This window comes from Hydractinia symbiolongicarpus, chromosome 5 (genome assembly GCF_029227915.1).
Source record: "Hydractinia symbiolongicarpus strain clone_291-10 chromosome 5, HSymV2.1, whole genome shotgun sequence".
Lineage (NCBI taxonomy): Eukaryota > Metazoa > Cnidaria > Hydrozoa > Anthoathecata > Hydractiniidae > Hydractinia > Hydractinia symbiolongicarpus.
The window spans coordinates 19,211,127-19,236,479 of NC_079879.1; the positions used below are offsets into that span (position 1 = coordinate 19,211,127).

A 25,353-nucleotide genomic window follows, 5' to 3' on the forward strand; every position below is an offset into this window, starting at 1 on the left:
TATCAAATATATCATCAAATGAAGCTATTATAGAAACAGGGATTTAAATAACAAGGATTTAACAACAACTGCTTCTGTAAAGACTATATCTTCCGTAACAAGAAAAAGAGAAAGCACGTGCTCGCAAACAAATATATACAAGGTGCGCAATGCATTGTACGCATAATACATTACGACTAATTTCGCGTAACCAAAAATAAATATATACATAACACGGTTCGTATTTTAATGCTATACTTAAAGAATCTGAGCAACACTACGAAACTGCACTAAATAATTCTGAATACAATCACAAATTCAAATATAGCTAACCCAACTAACAGAACTCCGCAAAGCAAAAATAAAAATCGTAAAGGAAATACAATTTGGTTTAATCCTCCATACAACTGTAATGTTACTACAAATATGGGAGAGTACTTTTTAAATCTTTTAAAAAAGCATTTTCCTAAAGACCACAAGTTAAACAAAATATTTAACAAGAACAATGTTAAGATTAGTTATAGCTTTATGGAATCTATAATCACTGCCCACTACAAAAATATTATGTACAAAAATGATACACCATTATTAAAAACTTGTAACTGTCGCAAAAAAAAGCCCATTAAATAACGAATGTTTGTCAAAAAATATTATTTACAAAGCTTTATTTACGGACAATAACCGCAGGGAGCAAAATATATAGGACTTTGTGAAACAACGTTTAAAAAGAGATACGCTAACCATAAGAAATCGTACAATCGTAAAACGAAATAGTATATCTCTTTCTACAGAGTTTTGGAACAAGAAAGAACAAGGGAAGAATCCCCGTGTAACTTGGCGAATCATAAAGAAAGTACAGGAGTATAAACCAGAAAGAAAAACATGTCCGTTGTGCCTTGAAATAGCAACATACATAGAGTTGTACTTATTAAACAAACGAAGCGAAGTCGTGGCAAATGCCGCCATAAGAAAAGTTATTACTTTTGTCTTTTGACAGTATAGATTGACGTGATAAGAAGACATGACAATTAACATTGCACTGTATTATATTTAACGAATTAGCTTGCTGAGGAAACTTTAAGTACAAACAAATATTCTGTTGTTTTCTTTATAACTACTGTGGGACGGTACGTTCGATTAAGTCAGCAGGATTATTTAAATGTGTGTGAGATGCATGTAATGGGGTATTACTACTAGTTGCACAACTAATTGATAATTGAAAGAATAATTTGATTATATTAAGATCAGTATGCTTAAAGAGTTTGTTATAATAATTATTCTTAGGATGGGGGTAACCGTAACAGATTTCACTGCGGATTTTTTTAAGAATCTCAAGAAGGCAACAAACATGCATAAATTTCCCCATCAGTCAGCTATGTTTGAACAACTTTCTTGTTCTGCTAGATAAAATCCGTCTATGAAATGTTCATAATATTTTAAAGGGATGAACGTGTTTATTTCGGCTTTCAGGGTTAAAACACGCTGAAGGGTGAACATTTTTTGCGCGACCTCGTGTTAAGAGGTTTGTTTACATTAAATAACAAAATGTTGTGCTCAGCCACAGATGGATGCGCTGTATGATTTAATTAAATTTCCAAATACGTGTTAGCAAATTAATAAAAAAGTTAAAAATATACCTCATTGTTTTTCTTAGAACCCAGGTAAACTCTCAAACAGGCAAATGTTGTTGATTAGAAACTAGTCAATAGCCCGTATAAATTTCATAAAAATTGCAGTAAAATTGTTAAGAATATATCGTTTTTGCTATTGTGGACAAAAAAATTATTAAAAACACTAGTCGACAAACACGTGGAAAAGTCCATTCAAAGAGAAAAACAGTGGAAAAGATCCGTCGTTTAAATTTTGTCCACAAAGAATCAAACCACCCGACAAATCCAACTATCCATTGAAACACGTTTATCAAATATATCATCAAATGAAGCTATTATAGAAACAGGGATTTAAATAACAAGGATTTAACAACAACTGCTTCTGTAAAGACTATATCTTCCGTAACAAGAAAAAGAGAAAGCACGTGCTCGCAAACAAATATATACAAGGTGCGCAATGCATTGTACGCATAATACATTACGACTAATTTCGCGTAACCAAAAATAAATATATACATAACACGGTTCGTATTTTAATGCTATACTTAAAGAATCTGAGCAACACTACGAAACTGCACTAAATAATTCTGAATACAATCACAAATTCAAATATAGCTAACCCAACTAACAGAACTCCGCAAAGCAAAAATAAAAATCGTAAAGGAAATACAATTTGGTTTAATCCTCCATACAACTGTAATGTTACTACAAATATGGGAGAGTACTTTTTAAATCTTTTAAAAAAGCATTTTCCTAAAGACCACAAGTTAAACAAAATATTTAACAAGAACAATGTTAAGATTAGTTATAGCTTTATGGAATCTATAATCACTGCCCACTACAAAAATATTATGTACAAAAATGATACACCATTATTAAAAACTTGTAACTGTCGCAAAAAAAAGCCCATTAAATAACGAATGTTTGTCAAAAAATATTATTTACAAAGCTTTATTTACGGACAATAACCGCAGGGAGCAAAATATATAGGACTTTGTGAAACAACGTTTAAAAAGAGATACGCTAACCATAAGAAATCGTACAATCGTAAAACGAAATAGTACATCTCTTTCTACAGAGTTTTGGAACAAGAAAGAACAAGGGAAGAATCCCCGTGTAACTTGGCGAATCATAAAGAAAGTACAGGAGTATAAACCAGAAAGAAAAACATGTCCGTTGTGCCTTGAAATAGCAACATACATAGAGTTGTACTTATTAAACAAACGAAGCGAAGTCGTGGCAAATGCCGCCATAAGAAAAGTTATTACTTTTGTCTTTTGACAGTATAGATTGACGTGATAAGAAGACATGACAATTAACATTGCACTGTATTATATTTAACGAATTAGCTTGCTGAGGAAACTTTAAGTACAAACAAATATTCTGTTGTTTTCTTTATACCTGAACATATATTTTTGCTCTACTGTCACTTAAGTAAAGAAGCTTTGAAAAATATTTCATTGCATCTTATACACACAGTTTAAAAGTAATTATAACATATAATCATAAAAATAGACGCAAATATATCATTGACACCATATCATTGTGAAACAATAAGATGAAGAGACAATAAGAGAAACAATGAGAGTCTAGTTGATTAAGAGGGAGTCTTTACCGCTTTGAAAGAAGTTTCTAAGTTGTTTTTTTTCTGAGGTTTCGTGATGTTGTTGAAAGAAATTCCCACACATATTTATAACTAACAATGCGTTACTAGTTCTAAATCTATGTTTATGTTTTTATGTTCAGATCATCTCGTCTCCAGATTTCGTATCGTCTCGTCATTATGTCAGTTTACTTGTTTACAAATAAAATAGAAGTAACAACCATGCAACTCAAAAATTCGCACTATAATTGATAAAATGAGATATTGATATGCGAGTGTAACACATGCATAAGTGTAACCTGTTATTACAGATATATCATATTTCTTTTTTTTTTGCATAAACCATTCCTAAGTAAAATGAATATTTTATTCATTATATTTGGGTTTTAACAAAAAAATCTACAAGTCATTGCTACGAGCAGAAAACATCCTCATCATCATTTGTGACGGTAAAACACAATACGTTGATAGTGGTATGTGTTTTTTATTGCAAAAAGTTTGATTCTTTTGCAACGGTGATAGAAGAACGAAAAACATTTGTTGATTGTTATTGTGTGAAAGAAAAAGAAAAAACCAACGATGATGTAATCAGCTCAACTGACGATGTTGTCTTAAAACCGATAGGTTAGAGGCTACGCTTTAATTTGTAACATGTTAATTCGAAAGCAAATAAACAACTTTTGTAAATTAAGCGTTCTACCTAAAAATTCCGCCTGGCAAATCTCTTGCAAAAACATAGTTCTTGCAAGCTATATTCCCACAAGCTAGAAGGGCAAGAAGCCTCCAGCCACTAGGATTAGTGTCTTTCCTTTGTTTTATAGTGTATCTGCAACCTCTAGAGTCTGTCGCTCATAAAAAAATTAAATCTCCTTGACGTTATGAATAAATAAAAAAGTTTCTACTTTAGAAGAAATCGATTTGTCACAAGGAAAGCCATCTTGGAATTCATCTGCAGTAAATCATATGTACTTTTCAAAAGCTTTTGATGGCCCATTCCTTACATGTCAGCAAACAGATAACCAAATATATAACGAATGGATCAAAGTTGACTTGACAAAACCAAGTATCATCACACGCGTCTTTACCTAGTAAACTTTACCTAGTAGCGTTATAGGTAAGGCTGTGATAACAGTTGCACCTTCATTTGATATGATGCAAAACTATCAGATTTGTGCAACCTGTGCTTTTTATTGACACTTTCAAATGCGATAAAACTGTTTTGGGAAGATATGTTCGATTGTGATTAAATAAGCGTGGTTATATAAAAGTGTGTCAGATGTATGTTATGGGTTATTATTTCTAGTTTTAGCACAGTAATTGGATGATGAATTTTTTTGTATAATCTTTAACATAATATTTTGCTTCTATAGAAAGTAAATCTAACACTATAAACACGCTCGTGCTTATTTCGCACGTATTCTGTCAGGTTATTGCCGTTTTTAATAGGTAAAAACATACAGCTGAATTTCTACCCTTGATTCAAGCGCTGGCGATTCTCTGAAAAGGTAAAACGCCGGCATGCTTATGATCTACAATCTGCGATTCTAGTAAACATACTGAGAAAATGGCATTTTTTCCGGTGTTGTGAAAAAGCATCAAGTCGCGAATATTCTGATACGATGCGAAAATGTTAGCACAGTTTACAAGTTCCGCAAGGCCCGTAAAGCCTGAGAAAAATCTCACATAAGCAGCAATTAGTACACTTTAAGAGTCGCAATCTAACCAAGTAACCTAACATTGTTGTATGAGTTATAATTAGAAAATTTAGGAACCACAGTCGGTACGCTATAAAAGATGGAGAACATGTGTTTATTGAAAGACATTACGAGAATATTGGGTCAGTAATCATATTACTTTGGCCTAGAAAGTTGTATAATTCTTAGAAAATGCAAAGTAAATTCGGATCATGGGCTTAAACTTTTACTTGAGTAAAGTAGTCTTTATGAATAGTGATTACGACTTTAAATTGTACTAACGTCAACCTACAATTAGGTGGAAACATTTGAAAGTTTTGTAAATAACATGGAAGTTGAAATTCTCAGTTATATGTTGTAAGTTGCATCATGTTTATTAAAAGACAAAACCTTTTTTTTTGCAAATGCAGACAAGGAAATCATTTGCGTCTTTTTTGGGGTCGGTAGCTCAGTCAATAGAGCATTCGATTTAAGAGGTTGTGTGTTTAATCCCAACATTGTCAGTCCGTTATCTACATACAATTCACTACGTTTTGCTGAGAATAATTTCCGTAAGTTGTAATGAATGCATAGCTAGGTATTATAAAATATTTTAGTTAAATTTTGTTGATTATTAATTTCATTGTATATATTGTGTATGTATATGCATGTTTTTTTTTTTATTGTTATTCTACAATATTTTGTAAAAACAATGCACAATGCAAACTGTCCACGATTTAACTGTGTGACTTGGTACATTATCATTAAATTAACCTGCAGTTGAGATATGATTAATGCTGATGCTTTAACTATTTACGTGTACTTCCTGTCTTTTTTTTTTAAAAAAACAAATCTGACATTGTAAAAATAATGTGAAACAGCAAGTCCATGTGTGATACACGTTTTTTTTTCAGAAAACAGTCTAAAAGGCTTTATTCGACCTGAAGGTGTTTTTTTGCTTAAATAAGGAAAAATAAAGAATGTCAAGTCAAGGCTGAACCAATTGTTTGGTTTTCTTACCAGAAAAATGTGCAGAATGTATACCAGTTGATAGCATTTGTACAATTTTTTAGCTCCTCAAAAAATCTTATGTTAATAATCATATGTTATTTAGTAGCGACATTCTTACAGGATGATTTGTTCTTCTAATTATATATTGTATGAAGCTATATTCTGAAAATTTGATACAGGAAAATATGGTTATCTATAAACAACTTTAGACTAATTATTCCTTCCCCATGCATAAAACCAGAGCTTATGCAAATTTATGTAGTCCCCTGCCTTTTAGGATGCTTTATGCATGGGCGTGGTAGCACAAACTTAAACGAGTTTCTACGTATCAAATTGGGTGATGTCCGTGGGCGTGGTATCAACATTAAAATCATGCTAATATAGTTTGTGAAAAGACTAAAAATTTTTTGTACTATTTTATTTAAAATTTGTTTGCTACAACTATTTGCAAAGCTACTTACTCCATTTTTGTTTTAGTTAGAAAATTTCCGCATCCAATAACAATTTGGTTTTGATTATTAATAACAACCAATCAACTTTGAGTAGTTTTTGATGAAGCATATTTTATGCGCTAAACTACCAATATTTTAAACTTTCTAACAAAAAAAATTAAATAGAAAAACAGGTTTCTTTAAAAGAAATTTAAAACATGTTCCTCCTTTTTCTATCCTTATCCTATATCATAATTTTTTTCAGCAATTGATTGCGTTATATTCAAACTTATTTACGTAAAGAGCAACGGATTGGTGTGCGTGTTTTCTTATTTTTTTAATTTTTTTTTAGGTTTTTCGACGGTACGGCACAATTTTATTGCATTTAAGTGATGCAAATATACTTGATAAGATTAGTAAAGCCATTACAATGCGCTTAAATTTTTTAAGTTGCTTTTCACTGCTCAGGTAACTACAAATCACTTAAGACCAAAATGGAATCATTTTCCTATAGTCGGATCAACCCAATCGTTCTAGAACAGATGGGTTCATGAAGTCGTCAAAAAGACGTTTCCAATATTTATTCAATTGTTTGGCTTAAGCACACCATTTCCACTATTCAATTTTTTCAAGTGACAGTCTACCAGTAATAAACAATTCGATTTTTCCAAACTTTTGCAGAAAGACAATAACTAACCACGAAAACACAAACGAGACTGCAATCTATGTCAGTTTGTGATTGGCGCTATATCTACCAAGTTATCTTTGAAAATAAGACATTGGTTTAGAAGAGGGCATTTTGACCACACGACTCATTTAAACCTCCAGCTGAATAGCGTTTGAAGTGTTCTCCATTAGCCCCTATTAAAAATCTTATATTGTCTTTTTCGCGTGTTAGCAAAAAACACCTTCATAACAATTTACATATTGAATAGATTTAAAAAAAATCCTTAATTTAAAGATTGGCACTACGGGAGAGTAAACTTAAGAAAATGTGATAAAATAAGATATTAATATGTGAATGGGACATATGCAGTCGTTATTATGGCTATATAATGATTTTTTCCCCTGTAAATCACACAACGCGGAAAGAGTTGAGAAAATGAAGATTTTACTCATTCTATTACTGGCTTTAACAAAAAAATCTGCAAGTCATTACTACGAACAGAAAACAGTAGCATCATCATTTGTGGCGGTAAAACACAATACGCTAATAGTGGAATGTGTTTTTTATTGCAAGAAATTCTATTCTTTTGCATCGGTGCAAGAAGAACGAAAAACTATTGATGATTGTTATTGTGTAAAAGAAAAAGAAGAAACCATTGACGATTTAAGCAGCTCAAATAACGATGTTATTTTAAAACCAATGGGTTAGTCTCTTTTAATTATAATTTTTATTTTAATTATTTCTTTCAAAATAATTGCTTGTGAATTACGCATTTCACCAGCATTTTTTTTATAAAAAAGCTCTTGTCGAGAAAAACTCCTCACCCCAATCCAGATCTTGTCATTTTTTCCCTTTTGGTCAAAGTTTTTCGATCATTATCTTTGAGTTTGTTCCATTAATTTTTGAAGGTGCCACTAAAGATTCGGGGTCGTGGAAACATTTTTCATATAATTAAAACAAAAAAATTGCTGTTTCAAGCACATGATTTTTTCCCCGTGTCGCGTGGGTGCTAGTTTATGAAACAAATTTGCATGTAGCTAGAAAGAAAGATGGCGTTTGTAAAAGAAACGTGGTAGTAGCATCAATAGGAATTTTTCTTGATAAAGGAAAAGAAACGAAAATTTAAGTAATAGGCTTCATTTTGGACAAGACCATGGTTGCTTCGCCGACAAATAGATGGAAGTTACTATAATTTGTTTAAAGAGCCAAAAAAAAATTCAATAGGTTTTAAAAATTATTTGATAATGGACGTTAATCATATTGATGAGTTGCTTCATCCTCTTACCCCAATCTTTTAAAAATAAGATACCAACATAAAAGAATGTATAAGGTCTGAGGGTTTGTGCTGCATTGCATTAAGATATCTTGGAAGCAGTGAATTATTCAGATCTTTGGAATGCCAATTCCGGATTAGTGGAAAAGCAATATTTTATATAACTCAAGAAGTGTGCGCTGCTATTATAGTTTCGAAAAACATTACTTTAAGACGATGAAAATAACAGAAGGGTGGATGGAGATAGCGGAAAAGTTTTATCATCGGTGGAATCTTCCAAATGGATTGGGTTAAGTGGACGGAAGGCATTTTGTTCTACAACAACCAAAGAATTCTGACTCACATTATCTATATAATATACGGTAGTTCACGGCCCGACATTTAGACTGCGCATTCGCAAACTTTGTATACGTTATTTTCAAATTCAGTATGGCCTTGATCGCGTGAGGTTTTTTTAACTCTGATCAATTTTTAAATACACGATTAAAATTGCTGACTCAGGCTTTTATTCACCACGTAGAACACTTCTTTCAAACTTTTTCGTTGTGGTGACCGGAATCAACCGGATGCAGATTTCTACCAACTTATTGTATGGTTTGCTACCAGGTGCAAACTTTAGCTACCTAGCTAATATAGGTATAAACAGATCGCTAGCGATAATTGTCAACATAATTTTGTCTTTATGATATGTTCTTATTTGAAATGGTTGGGGTTAGCATCCATATTGAAATCACCATAAGAGTGGCCGCCTTTTTAAGGTTGACGTATGGTTCTTTTAGTTGCCATGCATTGACGTTTTTGGCGTAGGTAGGTATATATAAGAAAAAAACGTCAAAAATTGCGGCCTCTATGGCAGAGTACGGGCGCTGTTGCTAATTTTAAAAAGGCTATCATTGAAAATTTGTTTTCGAATCCTCCAACCAACACAGCACAGATAACCTGGATCAATAAGATAGGTTTTTATCTTAGAGGACAATCAAGCTGACGGGTCGAACCGACTTATTCTTGTGAGGACTTCAGAGCACGAACATGACCCATTTTCAATTGTAACACCATCTGCGATTCTCAATGCAGGTTGGAACAAATTTGCTGCTTGCCTACGCTACCCTTAATACTGCTTGTTTTCTGTTACTTAACTGACTTTAAAGATCATTTTACTAACCTTACAAATTTTACCTAAAAATATCTTAAAAATTTTATTGACGTTGGATAAACATGGCTTTAGTGAAACGATTCTTCAAGTTAAGGAGACCAACATGCAAAATACAGACCTAGATTGTCTTATTGTTGTTGTATAGCAAACGTTTAAATATTTTTTCAGCAAAAATCCCCTATCTGGTGTATAGTTTTTTATTTTATTTTTTTTACAGGGAAATACAAAAGAAGGATGACGAGATATGAGCATACACACAAAAAAGTGTTATTCTAATTGGTGTCAATGTTTTGCTTTTAACTTCTGAAGGACTTAATTTTATACTTGAAGATCATTAACATTTAGTGCCAAATTGGGTGATGTCCGTGGGCGTGGTATCAACATTAAAATCATGCTAATATAGTTTGTGAAAAGACTAAAAGTTTTTTGTACTATTTTATTTAAAATTTGTTTGCTACAACTATTTGCAAGGCTACTTACTCCATTTTTGTTTTGGTTATAAAATTTATGCCCTGTCGTTTTTTGTTTTGATTATTAACGAAAACCAATCAATTTTCAGTAGTTTTTAATCTAGCATAATTTATGCGCTACACTACCAATATCTTAAACATTTTTAACAAAGGAAAGATCATTTAGAAAACGGGGTTATTTTAAAATAAACTTTGAAAATGTACCTTCTTTTTTCTATCCATCCTCCTAGATTATATATTGTTTCAGGAATTCATTGCGCTCTATTTAAACTTATTCTTTTCTGATTTGTCTGATTTCTTATTTTCTTGGACGGTAAGGCACTAACTCATTGCATTGGACTGACGCAAATATACTTGGCAAGATTAGTAAAGCCATTCCAATGCGCTTAAGTTTGTTAAAGTTGTTTTTCACCGCGTAGGTAACTACGAACCACCTGGGGACAAAATGGAATCATTTTCCTAAAGCTGGAGCAACACAATCGTTTTAGAACAGACGAGTTGATGACGTCGTCAAAAAAACCCGTTTATAACCAATATCTATTGAAACTGTTTGTAAAAAGCACATCTTTTCCGTTATTTGCCTGACTAAGTAGATTTTTCAAGGAGTCAATGTACCAGTAATTAATAACTCGGTACGACGAAAAGGAAAGCAAGACTGAAATCTTCGTCAGGTTGTAGTAGTTGCTATCTACCAAGTTAATTTTAAAAATAAAACATTGGTTTAGAAGAGGGCATTTTGACCACACGACTCATTTAAACCTCAAGCTGGATAGCGTTTAAATTGTTCTCCATTAGCCCCTATTAAAAATCTTATATTGTCTTTTTTGCGTGTTATCGAAGAAAACCTTCATAACAATTTACATATAAAATAGATTTAAAAAAACCCTTAATTTAAAGGTTGGCACTATAGGAGAGTAAAATTAAGAAAATGTGATAAAATAAGATATTAACATGTGAATGGGACATATGCACCATTCTTATTTTCCCGCAAATCACGCAACGAGGCAAGAGTTAAGAAAATGAAGATTTTACTCCTTTTATTGGTGGTTTTAACAAAAAAATCTGGAAGTCATTACTACGAGCAGAAAACGGTAGCATCATCATCTGTGGCGGTAAAACATAATACGCTGATAGTGGCATGTGTTTTTTATTGCAAGAAATTTGATTCGTTTGCAACGGTGATAGAAGAACGAAAAACATTTGACGAATGTTATTGTGTGAAAGAAAAAGAAAAAGACAGTGACGATTCAAACAGCTCAACTGACGATGTTCTCTTGAAACCGATAGGTTAGTCTCTTTTAATTATAATTTTTATTTTAATTATTTTTTTCAAAAAAATTGCTTGTGAATTACGCATTTCTCCAGCATTTTTTATAACAAAGCTCTTGCCGAGACAAACTCATAACCCCATCAGCTGGATTAGTCTCTTCCCACTGAAGGCTGGTTTTCACTTGTCTGGATCGTACCGGATCAGATCAGGATGGGATCGAAATATAATCCGATCCAGATCCATGTAAAGATTTCCACTTCTAAAAGTGCGAAAATTTTTATTTAAAAAATGTAAACAACCTTTGTTTACATTTTTTAAATAAAATTAAAATTAGATTAAAATTAGAATCTTGCTACTTTTAATGATTTTAAGGAACAAATAAAGAAAAGATAATGCGTAAGAAATTCCATGAAAGAAAACAGAAATACCATCTATTAATTTAAGATCTACACCTCTTTGATAACATTTTTCTCGAAACAATATTGCATGTTACCTGGAAAATACGAAAAATTCTTATGTTATGTCGCACCATTCATTTCTAAATTGAATTTAAAACGTGAAGACATATCTGCTGATCAACATTTGTGCATAACCTTAAGATATCTAGTGACTGGAGATGAAAAATCTACCATAGCGGGCAGTTATCGCATCGGAACTACAAAAGCTGGTAGAATTATAAGTTAAACATGCCATATGTGAAAAATTGTCGGGCGCAGGACAATTGAAATGTCCATCAACGCAAGTTGAATGGAAAAAAAGAGCTGCAAGGTTCGAGAAACTTTGGCAGTTCCCTAACTTTATTGACACAATTGATGGAAAGCATGTGGTAATGCAAGCCCCAGCACGTGAAGGTCCATCTTTTTTTAATTATACAAAGACCCACAGTATTAATGGCGTTACGCAATGAAGTTTTTATTAGTTGATATTGGTGATAGTGGCCGCCAATATATATATATATAGATACATGTATACGGGTATTATAATATAGACTAGCCGGGAATCCCTGCGTCGAAACGCCGGGGTAAGCCATCAATGACGAAGGGAAGTAAGTAGAATAAAAAAAACTTACCTTATAACACAGCATAAAATTTCTTAGGGGATTGCTCAAGTAGTAACTCGTGTGATGTTTTCTACTAAAAAAAGAAACAATTCAACACTCATGCAGATACAAATTTGATAGGTTCAGGATTGCTGGTCCCCCGAACATTTATGTTGTTCGTATTAGCTGCTTCTCACAGGGGTATCGGTTTAGCCAAAAGGTTATCCAAAGAAAAAAGTTTTGGATAATCTTCAACCTCATTGTAGCCAGCTTTAAACTAAAATATATAGAGTTTAACATTAGAACTTCAAATTTTTGAGAGAATGTAAATTACGAACTATTTTAATGATTAAATATAGCTACGTTCAAACATTACAACGTGAACGTTAACGTAAACGTTACATAACACCAGTAGATATATAACAGGGTAAAGATGAATAATACAATGGTTTGTGTAGAACTTGTTGCATTGAATAAAATAGCTGTCTATGATATTAACAAAGCGAAGTAAAATAACTATATGTGAATAAGAACTAAACATAAGGATTAAACAAGGCTAAAAGGCATCAGACTGAGTTTTTTAATTTTTGACAAAAGATTTTTTATGTATCATATTTTTTGAAATAAACTATAAATATTAGAAATACTAACTATGCAAAATATTGATATCGGCTAAAACTGACTACTGATGCCATTAATGCGAAACTAAGGAAAAGCAGGCAAACCTTCCATAGAAGACTGACAAAGAGCCCAAGATTTTTAAGTATCGTATTTTTTTTAAATAAACTATGAATATTAGTAGTATTGATACTAACTATGCAAAAGACTACAAACATTATTACGTTATCTGCAAAATATTGACAGTGGTATTTTGGGCTAAAACTATATATTAAGACAACTGTATTGAATGCCAAACTAAGAAAAAGAGGGCCGAGGCCGCTCCCGCCAGCGGAAGCCCTCACGCTCCCTGCCCCCAAGGCGACGCTACACCAAATATGACGCCCTGGACCTGGGTCCTGGATTTTTTCTGCGGTACCGCAGATATGCTCGGTAGGATAGATTCTAAAATAGAGAAAATAATATATTTAGACTAAAACTTTTTTGGAAATAAGGTGATGACAATATCCGAGAGAAGTAGGGGTTATAAGGGATGGTAAGGAAAGTGGACCTTACTTCATTGAGGCCTCCTCGCTCTGATTAAGCTGGTGTTTTTGTTTGTGTTGTTGTTGTTGTTGTTTGTGTTTTTGCTGTTGTAGTAGCTGCTGTTGTTGTTGTGGAAGCTGGTGCTATTGTTGTGAAAGCTGGCATTGAATTTGTAGAATTATCAAATTTGTTAAATCTTGACATTTTTAGGCAGCCTAAAAATAAATAATTTAAGTAAAGTTGCATGAACATTAACCCTATTCGGTCCCTTGACGGTTTTTTTTAATAACTCTTCAATGCTATGTTGCATGGCTACAATGCTTACTGAGTTTCAATATTTATCTGTTAGACACCTGCATGCAAAGTATTTAGGTCCCATATCTTTCAGAGGCTTTGATATTGGCTGTTAATCAAAACTACTCCTAAAAATCTCTATGAAACTCTTATAATAGGAAAAATAAAATAACTCTTGTTAGGATTATGTTTAGAACTTGAAACTTACAACACAACTTTTTCTAATCAAGAAGAATCATTTCGCATGTTTTGGTTACGTGGTTAATCCGATTTCCCGATTTTTCCAGATTTTATCCAAAAATCGGAAAAAACTGGATTTTTTTGGAATATTTGACAATTTTTCATACGATCTGTGTAAAAACCGGATAATATATTAAATAAAATTTATTTAGCTTTCAGAAACTTCAAACAGAATGTAAAAATTCGCTCTGGAACTAAAGTAATTGAATTTTAAGCAGATAGTATCATTTTGAACAAATTTCAAGCTTTTGATGACGTCACGGAGAATGTGCTGACGTAAGCAAAACTTTATTGCTGCTATTTTGTTCCTTTTGTGACGTACTATAAGTGTGCCAAGTTTGATTCAATTTGGACAAGCCTATGAAAAGTTATTGAGGGGGGCGGATTCCGCCCCCCCCCCCCCCCCCGGTCATAATATGTTCGTTAAAACCCGGGCCGAATTGGGTTAAGGGAAATAGAATTTGTAGGACTGAATATACACATAAATAGCGATTTTCTTAACAATAGCAGACCTTATAAAATTTTTGAATAAAGAATACCCATTAGGTAATCCTGGCTTTCAGTTTGTGAACTTTAACTGTCATATCAAAACTAGTAAAGAAAAAAAAAGTCGAATATGTAGTTGAATAACACGACAAAAATAAAAATAATTTCCTTTTTTAAGATTATAAAATGCTGGAACTACGATTGTATGTAAAATATTTTTGGTTATCTTAAGTTAAAGATCTTATTTTTGACGTAAGTCCATCTTAAACCTCCTTTTTTTCGCCCCACACAGCCATAAAGTATTGCTAGGAAAGAATAAGGATATATAGTTATGAAAAATGTTACTAGTAAAGGCTGAATGATACTTAATATGTAGGAATAAAAAACTATCTAGTAACAGACCCAGCTAGCTTTAGCTTTACTTTTAAATTTACATCACGTGATCAAACGCTTTACAACATTCATTTGATAAAAAAACGGTCTAGTATTGATCAAGAATCCTTGGATCAAAAAATTTTCAACTTCTTTTGGATCGGTTTTTAAACAGTCTCGAACTATTTTAAATAAAAAAACCTCTATCTGGCTTCAAAATGTATTGGATAAAAAACACCTTCTTCAGCGTGTGCACCGATAAATAACGGATCGGCTCCGTGTCCAATCCGGTCCGATCCAGACAAATGGAAACCAGCCTTGACTTGTTTGCCTACAATTGTGCTTTAAAGGAAGAGAAGTTGCGCGAAAAACTTAAACAGACTTAATTGCGAATGAATTAATTAATTATTGCATTTTTATTCATTACAGGACTTCGTTTTTTAATAAACTTCTTTTAAGCTACTTTTCTTATTCGTGTAATATTTGTAAACCATTTATTTTAATTATTTGGATAGTTATTTTCCTTAATTCGGACTTTGAAATTTTCTTTCGCCAAAGTTTCTTTCTTTAAAGTATTTTCAAAATACAACAATAATTGATATTACATCCGTGTTTATAGTAAATCTGTACCAACTAAGCATTGATTTAGACTGTGTGACTTTTGAAGTGTGTCGCCTATAATTAAGAATTAAAAGTAACAACAATGATAGAACCGAGCTGACGTTGTGAATTAAGAAAAAGTTTCTATTTTAGATGAAATTAATTTGTCACAAGAAAAACCATCGTGGAGTTCATCAACTTTATTTCAAAAGCATTCTTCTAACGCTTTTGATGGTCCATGGTTTACATGTCAATTCTCAGACAACAAATTAAGCAACGAATGGATCAAAGTTGATTTGACGAAACCGAGTATCATCGCGCGTGTCCTATTATATAGTGCAACTTTTGCTACCGGCCTAATAGAGAACGCTATGATAGAAGCTTCATCTTCATTTGACATGATGCAAAACTATCAGGTGTGTGCCAAGTTGGAAAAACGTCCCTTTATTCTAGAAACTTTCAAATGCGACAAAACTATTTTAGGGCGGTATGTCCGATTGGTGTTAAACCAACAGGGTTTTTTGACAGTATGTGAGATGCAAGTTATGGGTTATTACTACTAGCTTTGGATGGCTCATTGCATGAGGAATTTGTTACGTAATTTAAGACTAAAATGAGTGTGTTAAAATAACTATTTTTAGTGTAGGTGACTGGTTGTGCGTATTTTTAACGTATTATGACGAACGACCACGCTTTTTAACGTTACTTTTGTAACTTGTTCTGTACAATAACAAGTAAAAACAGAAGGAAAACACACAAAGATTTATTTCTACCCTAATCTTGAGCGCTATGTTTTTAAGGAAAGCAGAAAAGGCAAAATTCTGATTGACAAACTACAATTGATAACATAATACACAAAAGTACAATGGCACTTTTTCTTCTTTTTTATGAAGTTGTCAAAAAGTATCAAGATGCGATTTCTCTGCAGCCAATAAATTGAGGAAATGCTACTTTTGCGGATACATAGTTTAGGTAAACAGTGCTTAAAATGCGCATAAACTTTGATTTACTTTCTTGCGATGTTAGAAATCCCGTGGATTTGCAAGGACGAATGACCCAGTTAATTTTTCACGGGTTATCTCTTATATCAATGCCTTAAATTGTGTCTGTTTGTTTGGCGCTACGGAAACACGAAATGCGATATATAACGGACAGGCAACCCGTGGATTCATTCACAAGCTAATTGCTAGTCTCTGTAACGACACCCGTATTCTGTGCGCCGCAGGTTCGCTTTGAGCCATTGGCGGAGTGATTTTAACACTTTGCTAACAAGAGCAAACATTAATGCACGAAACACCGGCGAGGGAAATATCTACGACGGATGAAAATCTAAGAACCTGCGAGTTTGTAGTTTTTTTTACCAGTCTTTATAATAATAGCAGTATTTTATATTAAGTGGTGGCGAAGGTAGCAAAGCTTGTCCTGAAATGCCTTGTCAAAATGACATTAAAAAATTGACTATGTCATGCAAAGTTTCATTGTAAAACCAGCTCTGGATCAAAAGTTAAAGAGAGAGGGAGAGGACAGTTATTAACCTCTACCCTTAGTTTTGTGGCTCCTAAAAGGTTTAGTACGTATGGGGTAAGAAAGAGAAAATATCGTAATCAAGCAGAGTTGGTACCAAGGAGGTTTAAAGGAGGAGGTTAAACTTTTGGCATGTAAAAGTACGGCAAAGGTGGCGCTACGGATGGCATTCAAAGGAGCGGTTAAACATAAGAAATTGAATAGATTTTAAATGGACTTTGCTTAGATGTATCTAATTTTTCTCTTTAAAACTCCTTGGAAGTACTGAATGTTTTATTATTTAAACTTTTCAATTAATTAAAAATCTCTTTAAAACATGCCTTAGTCAACCATAGAAAAGCATCATGAACAAGAGTAAAAGCGGTCAGTATAGCTAGAAATAACCTTAGCACAAAATTAAGTCATTCGTATAGATTCAGATTCTTTGGAATTTTATCGCGATTGCAAGAATTAGGCAAACAGTGTCAACAATACAATAAGTGAGATATAAGTGAGATACCGTTTGCTGCAATCTAGGCTTGTTTTTTTTTCTATAAATTCTCAAATTATTTTCAATAAAATGTCAAATTAAAACCACCGTAAATTGTATTTTTGCTAAACTGAAAAATATATGAAGTCGTCCATAAAATAAAATTCCAAAATTAAATTCCATATAATGATTTTTTAACTTATTATTATTTTGAATTCGTATACAGGATATAGCCACTTCAGTGTTGAAAACACTGTTATTAACGTGGGTTCTGTGTTCTGAATGTATACATTAGGTATACACCGCATTGCCTGCACAATTTCATATGGCATGGGTTGACCCGTAGCTGTGGTGAAGACACATGCTAAACATAGCCACGCTGTGGACCGTGTGTTGTTATTACGAAGCGAACTCCATAACCACAAGGCCACACACCACTTAAAAACAAATGTCCACCTCCCCTTCCTCTAACTTGACGTAATCTCTTGGAAAGAGAAACAAAGTCAAGATTCATACAGATTTGAACTGAAGAAAAGTTTATTGCAACAAACATAAACAACAACAACGACGACGACAACAACAACAACAACGACGACAACAATAACAACGACTTTTTAGTTTGCACCGATTCCCAATAATGATAAGGAGAGTCGTTGGCATGTTATGCGAAAAATATTACTTAAAATAGAAAACTAAATTTTTCGTCCTTTACTTCTAACCCCTCTGGCGTTGACTAAACAGGAAATTGACGCAGGTGAAATCTTGTTGGACAAAGCTGGCTTGTCATTGGCAATAGTTAAAGTTTTTGCATTTCATGATCGTGATGCAATTGCAGAATGTAATTTTCTTTCCGCTTTCCGTTTTCTATTTAAATGAAAACCATTAGTGTCAAATATATTTCTGCTTAGTAGTGAAATCCTCTTGTCGATTATGACCAAGGTACTAGAAAGCACCCGAGTCTGCGATTTTTACACGGTTAAACTCAATATGTTATATCTAGCTCTAACCCAGTCCTTATTGCTTGTCATAATTTTTGTTCGACATGTAATAGTTTGTTGACATTTTCTGATTTTTTCTATTCAGTTGGAGCTTACATTGAAGAAAAAAATATTTGGGACAATTTTATACTTATTCATGGTGAGGCTATAACTTAATTTTTTATCTGAAACCTGATTTTATAGGCGGCTTTAAAAAGCGCTTGTATAAACCATTTTTTCTTGATGACTTTCTCGTATTTATTGTTTTTTCCTAATTCTTTGTTTGTAGAGAACATTAAATAACGTGCTATAGCAGTTCTCATAGTCTTATCTTGGCCTATTGCTTTTGTTAAAAGTTTTCAATGGAACAATTATCGTGATGGTCGTTAAATGCTAACAAATCGAAAAAAATTATGCCTGTTGTGTTGATGCCAGCAAGAGTTATCACAGATTTGAGATTTCCGATTTAACCAAATATCCTAAGATCCTATTTCCGTTGTAAACGTTGACATGGGAGCTTTCACAATCATTGTTGGGGGGATGGTCTTTGAAATTAAGCATTTATTCCTCAAAATGTTTAAACACGATTGTAGAAAATAGTACACACGTTTTTTTATGACGATCGGGGGTGGATTTCACGCCCTGCCGTTTTGAGCAAAACCTTTAGGTTATGCACTTGTCAATTACTTGAAGCTACCTCTTATTCTATTATCCACTTTGTTTAACGGAAAATAAGAGCCTACGTAACTTGAACGTCACAAAATAATTTTTTGCATTTTTTTTGCATATGTTCGAAATAACCCGGATTAAATAGGTTTAACAATAGCTAGGCCAGGAATGGAAGATAGAACAAAAATTATAGCTAATCACAGTGAAAGTAGAAGAAATATATAATTAAATATCGAGCTTTAAGACCATTATCTGTAAGATCAACTCACGACAAAAAATCATAAAGGAGCCACAACTACATGTATAGCGTAAATCATGATTAGGGGATTGTGTAAAAAGAAGCAGTTTTGATAAGTTGATATAATTTAATTTTAGCGAATGGCTGACTCTTAAGCGGATGCCTATAAATTTAGTAATTTTAGTGGAAACTGCATTTTTTACATTTCAAGTAAATAAAGAATTTTAAGAATCTTTATTGCGGACAAAAATAAATTTTTTTCTATGTAGGTTTTAGTCTTTTAGGTTGATGTAACAGCTAACATACAATAGGTCAGCTACAGTTAGATATACCTACCTTAAACCAGCCACACTCTCTTCAGGTAACACAATCGTTTTCCTATTGTTCAACACTTCAGTTAATTATAAGAGGTAGTGAGTATTTGAGCACAGTACTTCTTTAAGTCATTAAAAGTTGCAATATGGTAATAACAATGATGTCTTTCTCTTTTGACACTTGACTTTTTGCTAGGCTGACCATAATGGATAGCCACTGTTTTTTGGCAATCAATAACCTTTAATTTTTTATTGTGGATAAAACACAGTCGTTAAGCCATTAAAAAATATCATTCGTTAATTTAAAGTGGTATCATAAATATTTAGTCTTAGTTTAGTTTAGTTTAGGGAAAAAACCACGAGTTAGAATTTCCTGCTGTTTTTCTTCTCATTGCGCTACCATCATAAAATATATGTCCCAAAAAGCGCCACACAAAAGCCAGTAATTACAAGTACTCCAAGTTTTATCACTTGAGCATAAGTAGTTCCGGATTTATAGCCCCCGGCCACTTTATGCTCGATGTTATAAAGACATTTTAATCAAATTTCAGCCTTGCCTTTGTTTTTACCTTGTTCTTCTTTTTAAGTTATGCCCAATCTCATTGTTCTTTTAAAATATTCTAGTTTACATCTATATTATAATACCCGTATTCGTCTGTCTGTCTGTCTGTCCGTCCGTCACGCAAAATGGTAGGTTAGCTGGGCAAGTAGCGATGCGCACACAATGCGGTAAAAAAGGACGGGTGAACCCGTGGATTTTTCCACGGGCAACCGACTAGTATATATATATTATACATAAATGCAATATATTTGTACAATTTATCACCTTTAAAAAGTTATTTCAAAAAACGGTTTCGGCAAAAACATATAAAAAAGGCATAAGTTATTGCAGTTGTCTTGATATCTAAAATGTCTTATTCTTGTTTAAGTTTAATTGGACAATATAAGCTGAACAAACTTTAAAGAAGTGTTTTTGTCATGATTTCGTCTGTCATAATGGTTTTGCGTAGCTTTATTCTAGACCCCACAAATAAGTGTATTTTTGCTGAGATTGCGCGAAGTAGTGATGCAAAAATATATACAAAAGGCTAATCCCCGTGAATTTTTCAAGGGCTATAGACTAGTCAATAATATGATACTGTACTAACTAATGTTTATAACAGACTTTATTTTATAGTCCGGGTGCCAGGGGGTCGACTATGTCAGTCAAGCGGACAAATTGAAACATACATGACTTTATTGGGCACAACCTCGTCCCCAGGACCTCTTTTCGCTTTTTTGATATCGGGGATGGCGCGAAGAAAAAGGCCCTGGACCCGGCCGCTTTCTACACCCAGAAGTCTTGGGTGTAGACTGCAGCGTCAGCACTTTTGCTAAATGTCGACAGTTCTTTATATGGATATGTGACATCCATATATGGAGTAAAACTAAGAATTTAAAATTATTTCAAAAAGTGAACGGTGAGTTAAAGTGTTAAAAGGGTTCCGTTTTTCAAAATGGACAAGATATTGCAATTATTTTGTAGATTGCAACAAACGTTTTTAATTAATAACATAAATAATATTATCTTAAGGCCACAGCAAGTTAAATGTTTCGAGCATCTTTTAAATGGATATGATGTTATTGGTGTTTTACCTACTGGATTTGGGAAATCCTTGTTGTTTCATTTGTTGGCAGACTTTTTGCCAAGAAAGAGTGTCCAAAATATAGTATTGATGGTGTGCCCTCTTAATTCTATCATAGAAGACCAGTTGAAAGTCTTAGAAGTGAGAGGTATTGGTGCTGGGGTGCTTCATTTGGAGCAAACAGTTGTGCCTGAAAAATTGTTTTCGTGTGATGAGAATGGTGAGCCTGAAATACCAATTTCAATTGAAAATGGCGAATTAAAACTAGTATTTGCCAACCCAGAATCTCTGCTTAGTGTCAGAGGACGAGAATTGCTAAAAAGTTCTGTTTACCAAGAAAATGTTGTCAGTTGTGTTAAAGATGAAGCACATTGTGTAAGCATGTGGTAAGTAAAAACACAAAAAAAAAGACAGGGCTGGCGAACACTTTTATGCTAGAAACAAATTTTAAAATTTTTGTTATGCGACAATGTAAAACTTTATTTTGGATGTTGTCTCCACTTCACGAATCAATTCGCCTACCCTGACTTTGTCAATGGTGAACTCAAGCTTCCAGTGTGTATTTTTAATTATTATAAACAAAATATTTTCTCTCTCTTTACTTAAAACTACATACATACATACAATATATTATAAATAAAACTATGCCGTTCAAGTAAATTCATAAATTTAAAACTTTGTATATTGCTACATAAAATAACATATATTATATATAATGTGTTTCTTCAAAAAATATAAACTTTTAATGTGCTTTATTTGATTTATAGGGGTGAGGATTTCCGAAAACTTTTTAGCGAGTTGTCTACGTTAAAGGCACTTTTCCCAGATGCTGTTACATTGGCTCTAACCGCTACTGCTACACCAGACACTGCAGAATATTTGATTAAATCGCTCGCCCTTATTACGTATAAAGTCATTGCTGTATCGCCAAATCAAAAAAATGTGTATTTAAACATACAAAGACGCCCAAACTCTAACTTGGGTTTGAAAGGATTTGAAGTTATTCTCAAACCGTTGGCTGAAAAATTAAACGTGCAAAGAGAACACTATCCCATGACAATAATTTACATGCATTTAAGATATTGTGGGTATGGGTACAAATTATTTGAAAATGTTATAAGAAATCATTATGTTGGTGACAATATTTGTCCTAGAGCAAGATTGTTTGCACAGTTTCATGCTTCTTGTACTACACAAATGAAAGAGGATATATTGAAGGAGTTAAAGAAGTCAGATTCACGAATTAGAGTAGTATTTGCTACAACTGCTCTAGGTATGGGTGTTGATGCTCCAAATATATCTAATATTATTCACATAAGTCCTCCATCAACATTAGAGTCATTCGTGCAAGAAATTGGAAGAGGAGGAAGAAATGGTGTAGCTTGTGATTCACTTTTATATTTCAACAATTCTGATTTGGCATCTAAGTATATAAGTGAGTCAATGAAAAAATACTGTGTATGGGATAGATGTCTCAGAGTATTTTTGCTAAACTATTTTGGATTTAAGAGTAAAACTCAGATTAACTGTTGCAAGAACTGTAATGTTGGTGCTGATTCTACAATTGATATCAAATTAAACGCACTTGACGACAATAAGAAGATAGCACGCAACATAGTTGAGGCTGATATGGAGATGCTTAAAGTAGAATTGTTAAAAACGGTTGAAGATATCAATTCTGATGAAAACGTGATGTTTCCTTTCCACAGTAAAATTAACACTAACATTGTAAATGAAATCTTGAGAGAATTAGCATTTATTTCTTGTGAATCAGACTTACTTTCTATGTTTGGTATTTAAAATGAAAGGTGTTCTAACGAATTATATGCTTTAATAGACAAATATGCACCTAAAATAGGTTAGTAAAAAACATAATATATATATACCATGGCATGACAAAGTTGGTGAAATCTGCAATTTCATCCACCAAAAAATTCAATGAGCCAAAATGCCAAATTTTGTCAGCTTATGGGTATATATATATATATGTTAAACAAAGGAAATTAGTTGCTTGTGCTTTTCTACCCATAAATGAAAATCAACATATTTAAAAAACGCAAGGGCGATCTTTTAATGTTAGGAAAACTGTGATGTTTTCGTCCGTTTATGTAGTTAAATGGATCAAGCAGTATTAAATCTTTTATCATTTTTTTTCCATCCTTCATACTGTCAGTCGTTGTATGATGTGTCGATGATGCATGTATTTTAGCATTTTGATCAAAATTTTCCACAATCTCTTTAATTTCATTTGCTGCCTTGCTGATTTTGCTGATAGATTTCACTGACTTATTTGCCCCCATTCTCTGAACAATTCCCTTTGTCACTCTATTCATTATTTCTTGTACCAAACATTATTTCCTTTCCCACCTTTCCAGTTGCTAAAAAAACACCACTTAAACTCCTCAGAAAGTCTGGGAGTTAATAAGCATTCCATCTGAGCTATGCTGAGAAACATCTCAATAGCATATTTGCTGTAAGCTCCTAATGATTTGAAGACAACCAAAAGTAATTTTTGGTTAATAATATTTCTGTCTCCATCTCCCTCTTTTGCTGTGTCTTTTAACTGCATCAGTAAGAGAGTTAAAAAAATTGTGCATAGGCCATAGTCATCTTCTTAGTGACAAATTTTTGAAGAACGTATGATGTGTCGACAAACTCAGTTAAAACGTGATCAAAATACTGATGTTTTTCTTCTGTAGACTAATGTGCCAGATTAGGTGGATAACAATGGATAGTCGGTTTATCATCTAGATTAGTCATACCAAAGAATTTTATTGCAGCAGTTACAATATATGCCTTTTCCATGCTTAAAAATAATTCTTCACTGCCATCATATGAGTCAAGAACTTTGGAGGGTGTTGCATTTTTTCGATTAAATTTTTCTCTAATATATTAAAAGTTCCTTGTTGATTGACAGAATCACCTTGATGTAATAAGTGGTAGGAATATTGAAGAGGAGAAGCCTTGCAATGCCACATTACAGGCTTAAAAGGCGAGCAATGTTCAAAGCGATCTGTAGGAGTGTGTGATCCAGCCAGTAAGTCTTTGGCACCTGCAAAATGCACACGTGTTAACTGGTCTCCGGAAAATGGAATTTTCATTTCCTTCATTACATCACTTTCTGTAAACAACGTATGTGATTGTGTCTGACCAACCGAAGCAGGTTCTTCAGTCAGTGGTGGATGTTCCCGATTGGGTAAGTTTTGCAACAAGCCAGCTTTACTATATAGTTCTTCAATCCAGTCCTCATATGTCCTTAGTATTTTCACACAGTCACCATATTTGTTCTCATTTGCATCCATTATTGGCATTGAAACAATGAATGATTTTTTGCTCAAATTATTCGTGTACTTGTGTTCTATGTGGCTAGGAACAATTTGCTTAAAGATACTGAACTTTGGAAAGAATTGCAGAAGCACTCGAGCGATGAGAATTTTTGTTGTGCTAATGTAGGCTTTCCATTCTGCTTGATTTAAGGTAAATTTACTTCTAAGAACTGTTGTGATATCTGCCCTTGGTGTACCATTTGGAAAATTAGTGAAGTTGGTACGATTTTCCAGAAAATTGATGGCAAATAGGCGTAGATCTTCATTATCGTTATCACTTCTCATATGTCCTTTCAAAATTCTTAAATCAAAGTTATTGCCTGTTCCCCGAAATGTACAACCTGCTTTTATTTTTGCAATTGTCGAGTCAAGAAAATGCCCACCAATTAATTCCAACAAATTGGTCTTTTTTGAAGGAGACAAAAAAATGCCAAGCTTGTTTAGTCGGATTTGCAGCTAAATGCAAAATGTATGCATGAGACAAATTACACCTTTTTTATATATAAGCCTAGTGTATTTTGAGCACAGCCTTAACATATGCTTACTTTTTCTTATATATGCTTATGATGCTTACATTTTTGACACACCAAATCTATTTTGGTTTGGAAAGAGACATTGGTGTTCTTGATATTTTGTTCCTTTTTATTTTTTTAATTGTTCTGTAAACTTTTAGGAAAATTTTATGTTCTATAATTTTTTTTAGATAAATATGGAAGTATATATATGTTAAACCTTACCTGTTTGCTGCATCCACCTTCAATCAGCAAAACACTATTGATTCTCTGAATTAAACTGAGTTCATGCCGTCTGTTATTCATCAAGATTGCATATAAAAAACAATACTGTATTTTTAGCTCATTCGGAGAGTCAGCAATATCACATGATTTACCTGACAAA

General features: G+C 33.1%; 1 protein-coding gene across 1 annotated transcript; it reads left to right on the forward strand.

Annotated features, from left to right (window-relative positions):
* The first annotated feature begins 20,218 nt into the window (after positions 1 to 20,218).
* Positions 20,219 to 22,930, forward strand: LOC130646031 (ATP-dependent DNA helicase RecQ-like). The gene is made up of 4 exons (XM_057452164.1): positions 20,219 to 20,248; positions 20,527 to 20,645; positions 21,079 to 21,516; positions 21,898 to 22,930. The coding sequence occupies exons 1-4, from the start codon at positions 20,219 to 20,221 to the stop codon at positions 22,928 to 22,930; spliced, it is 1,620 nt and encodes a 539-aa protein (XP_057308147.1).
* Positions 22,931 to 25,353: the final 2,423 nt, after the last annotated feature.

What these genes read in the sequence shown, in the direction of transcription:
- LOC130646031 (XM_057452164.1), top strand. Translation starts at nt 20,219, where the DNA reads ATGCGCACACAATGCGGTAAAAAAGGACGG. An exon ending in CTAGTCAATAATATGATACT is followed by an intron (nt 20,646 to 21,078) that starts GTACTAACTAAT and finishes TATTATCTTAAG; the next exon opens with GCCACAGCAAGTTAAATGTT. An exon ending in GCACATTGTGTAAGCATGTG is followed by an intron (nt 21,517 to 21,897) that starts GTAAGTAAAAAC and finishes TTTGATTTATAG; the next exon opens with GGGTGAGGATTTCCGAAAAC.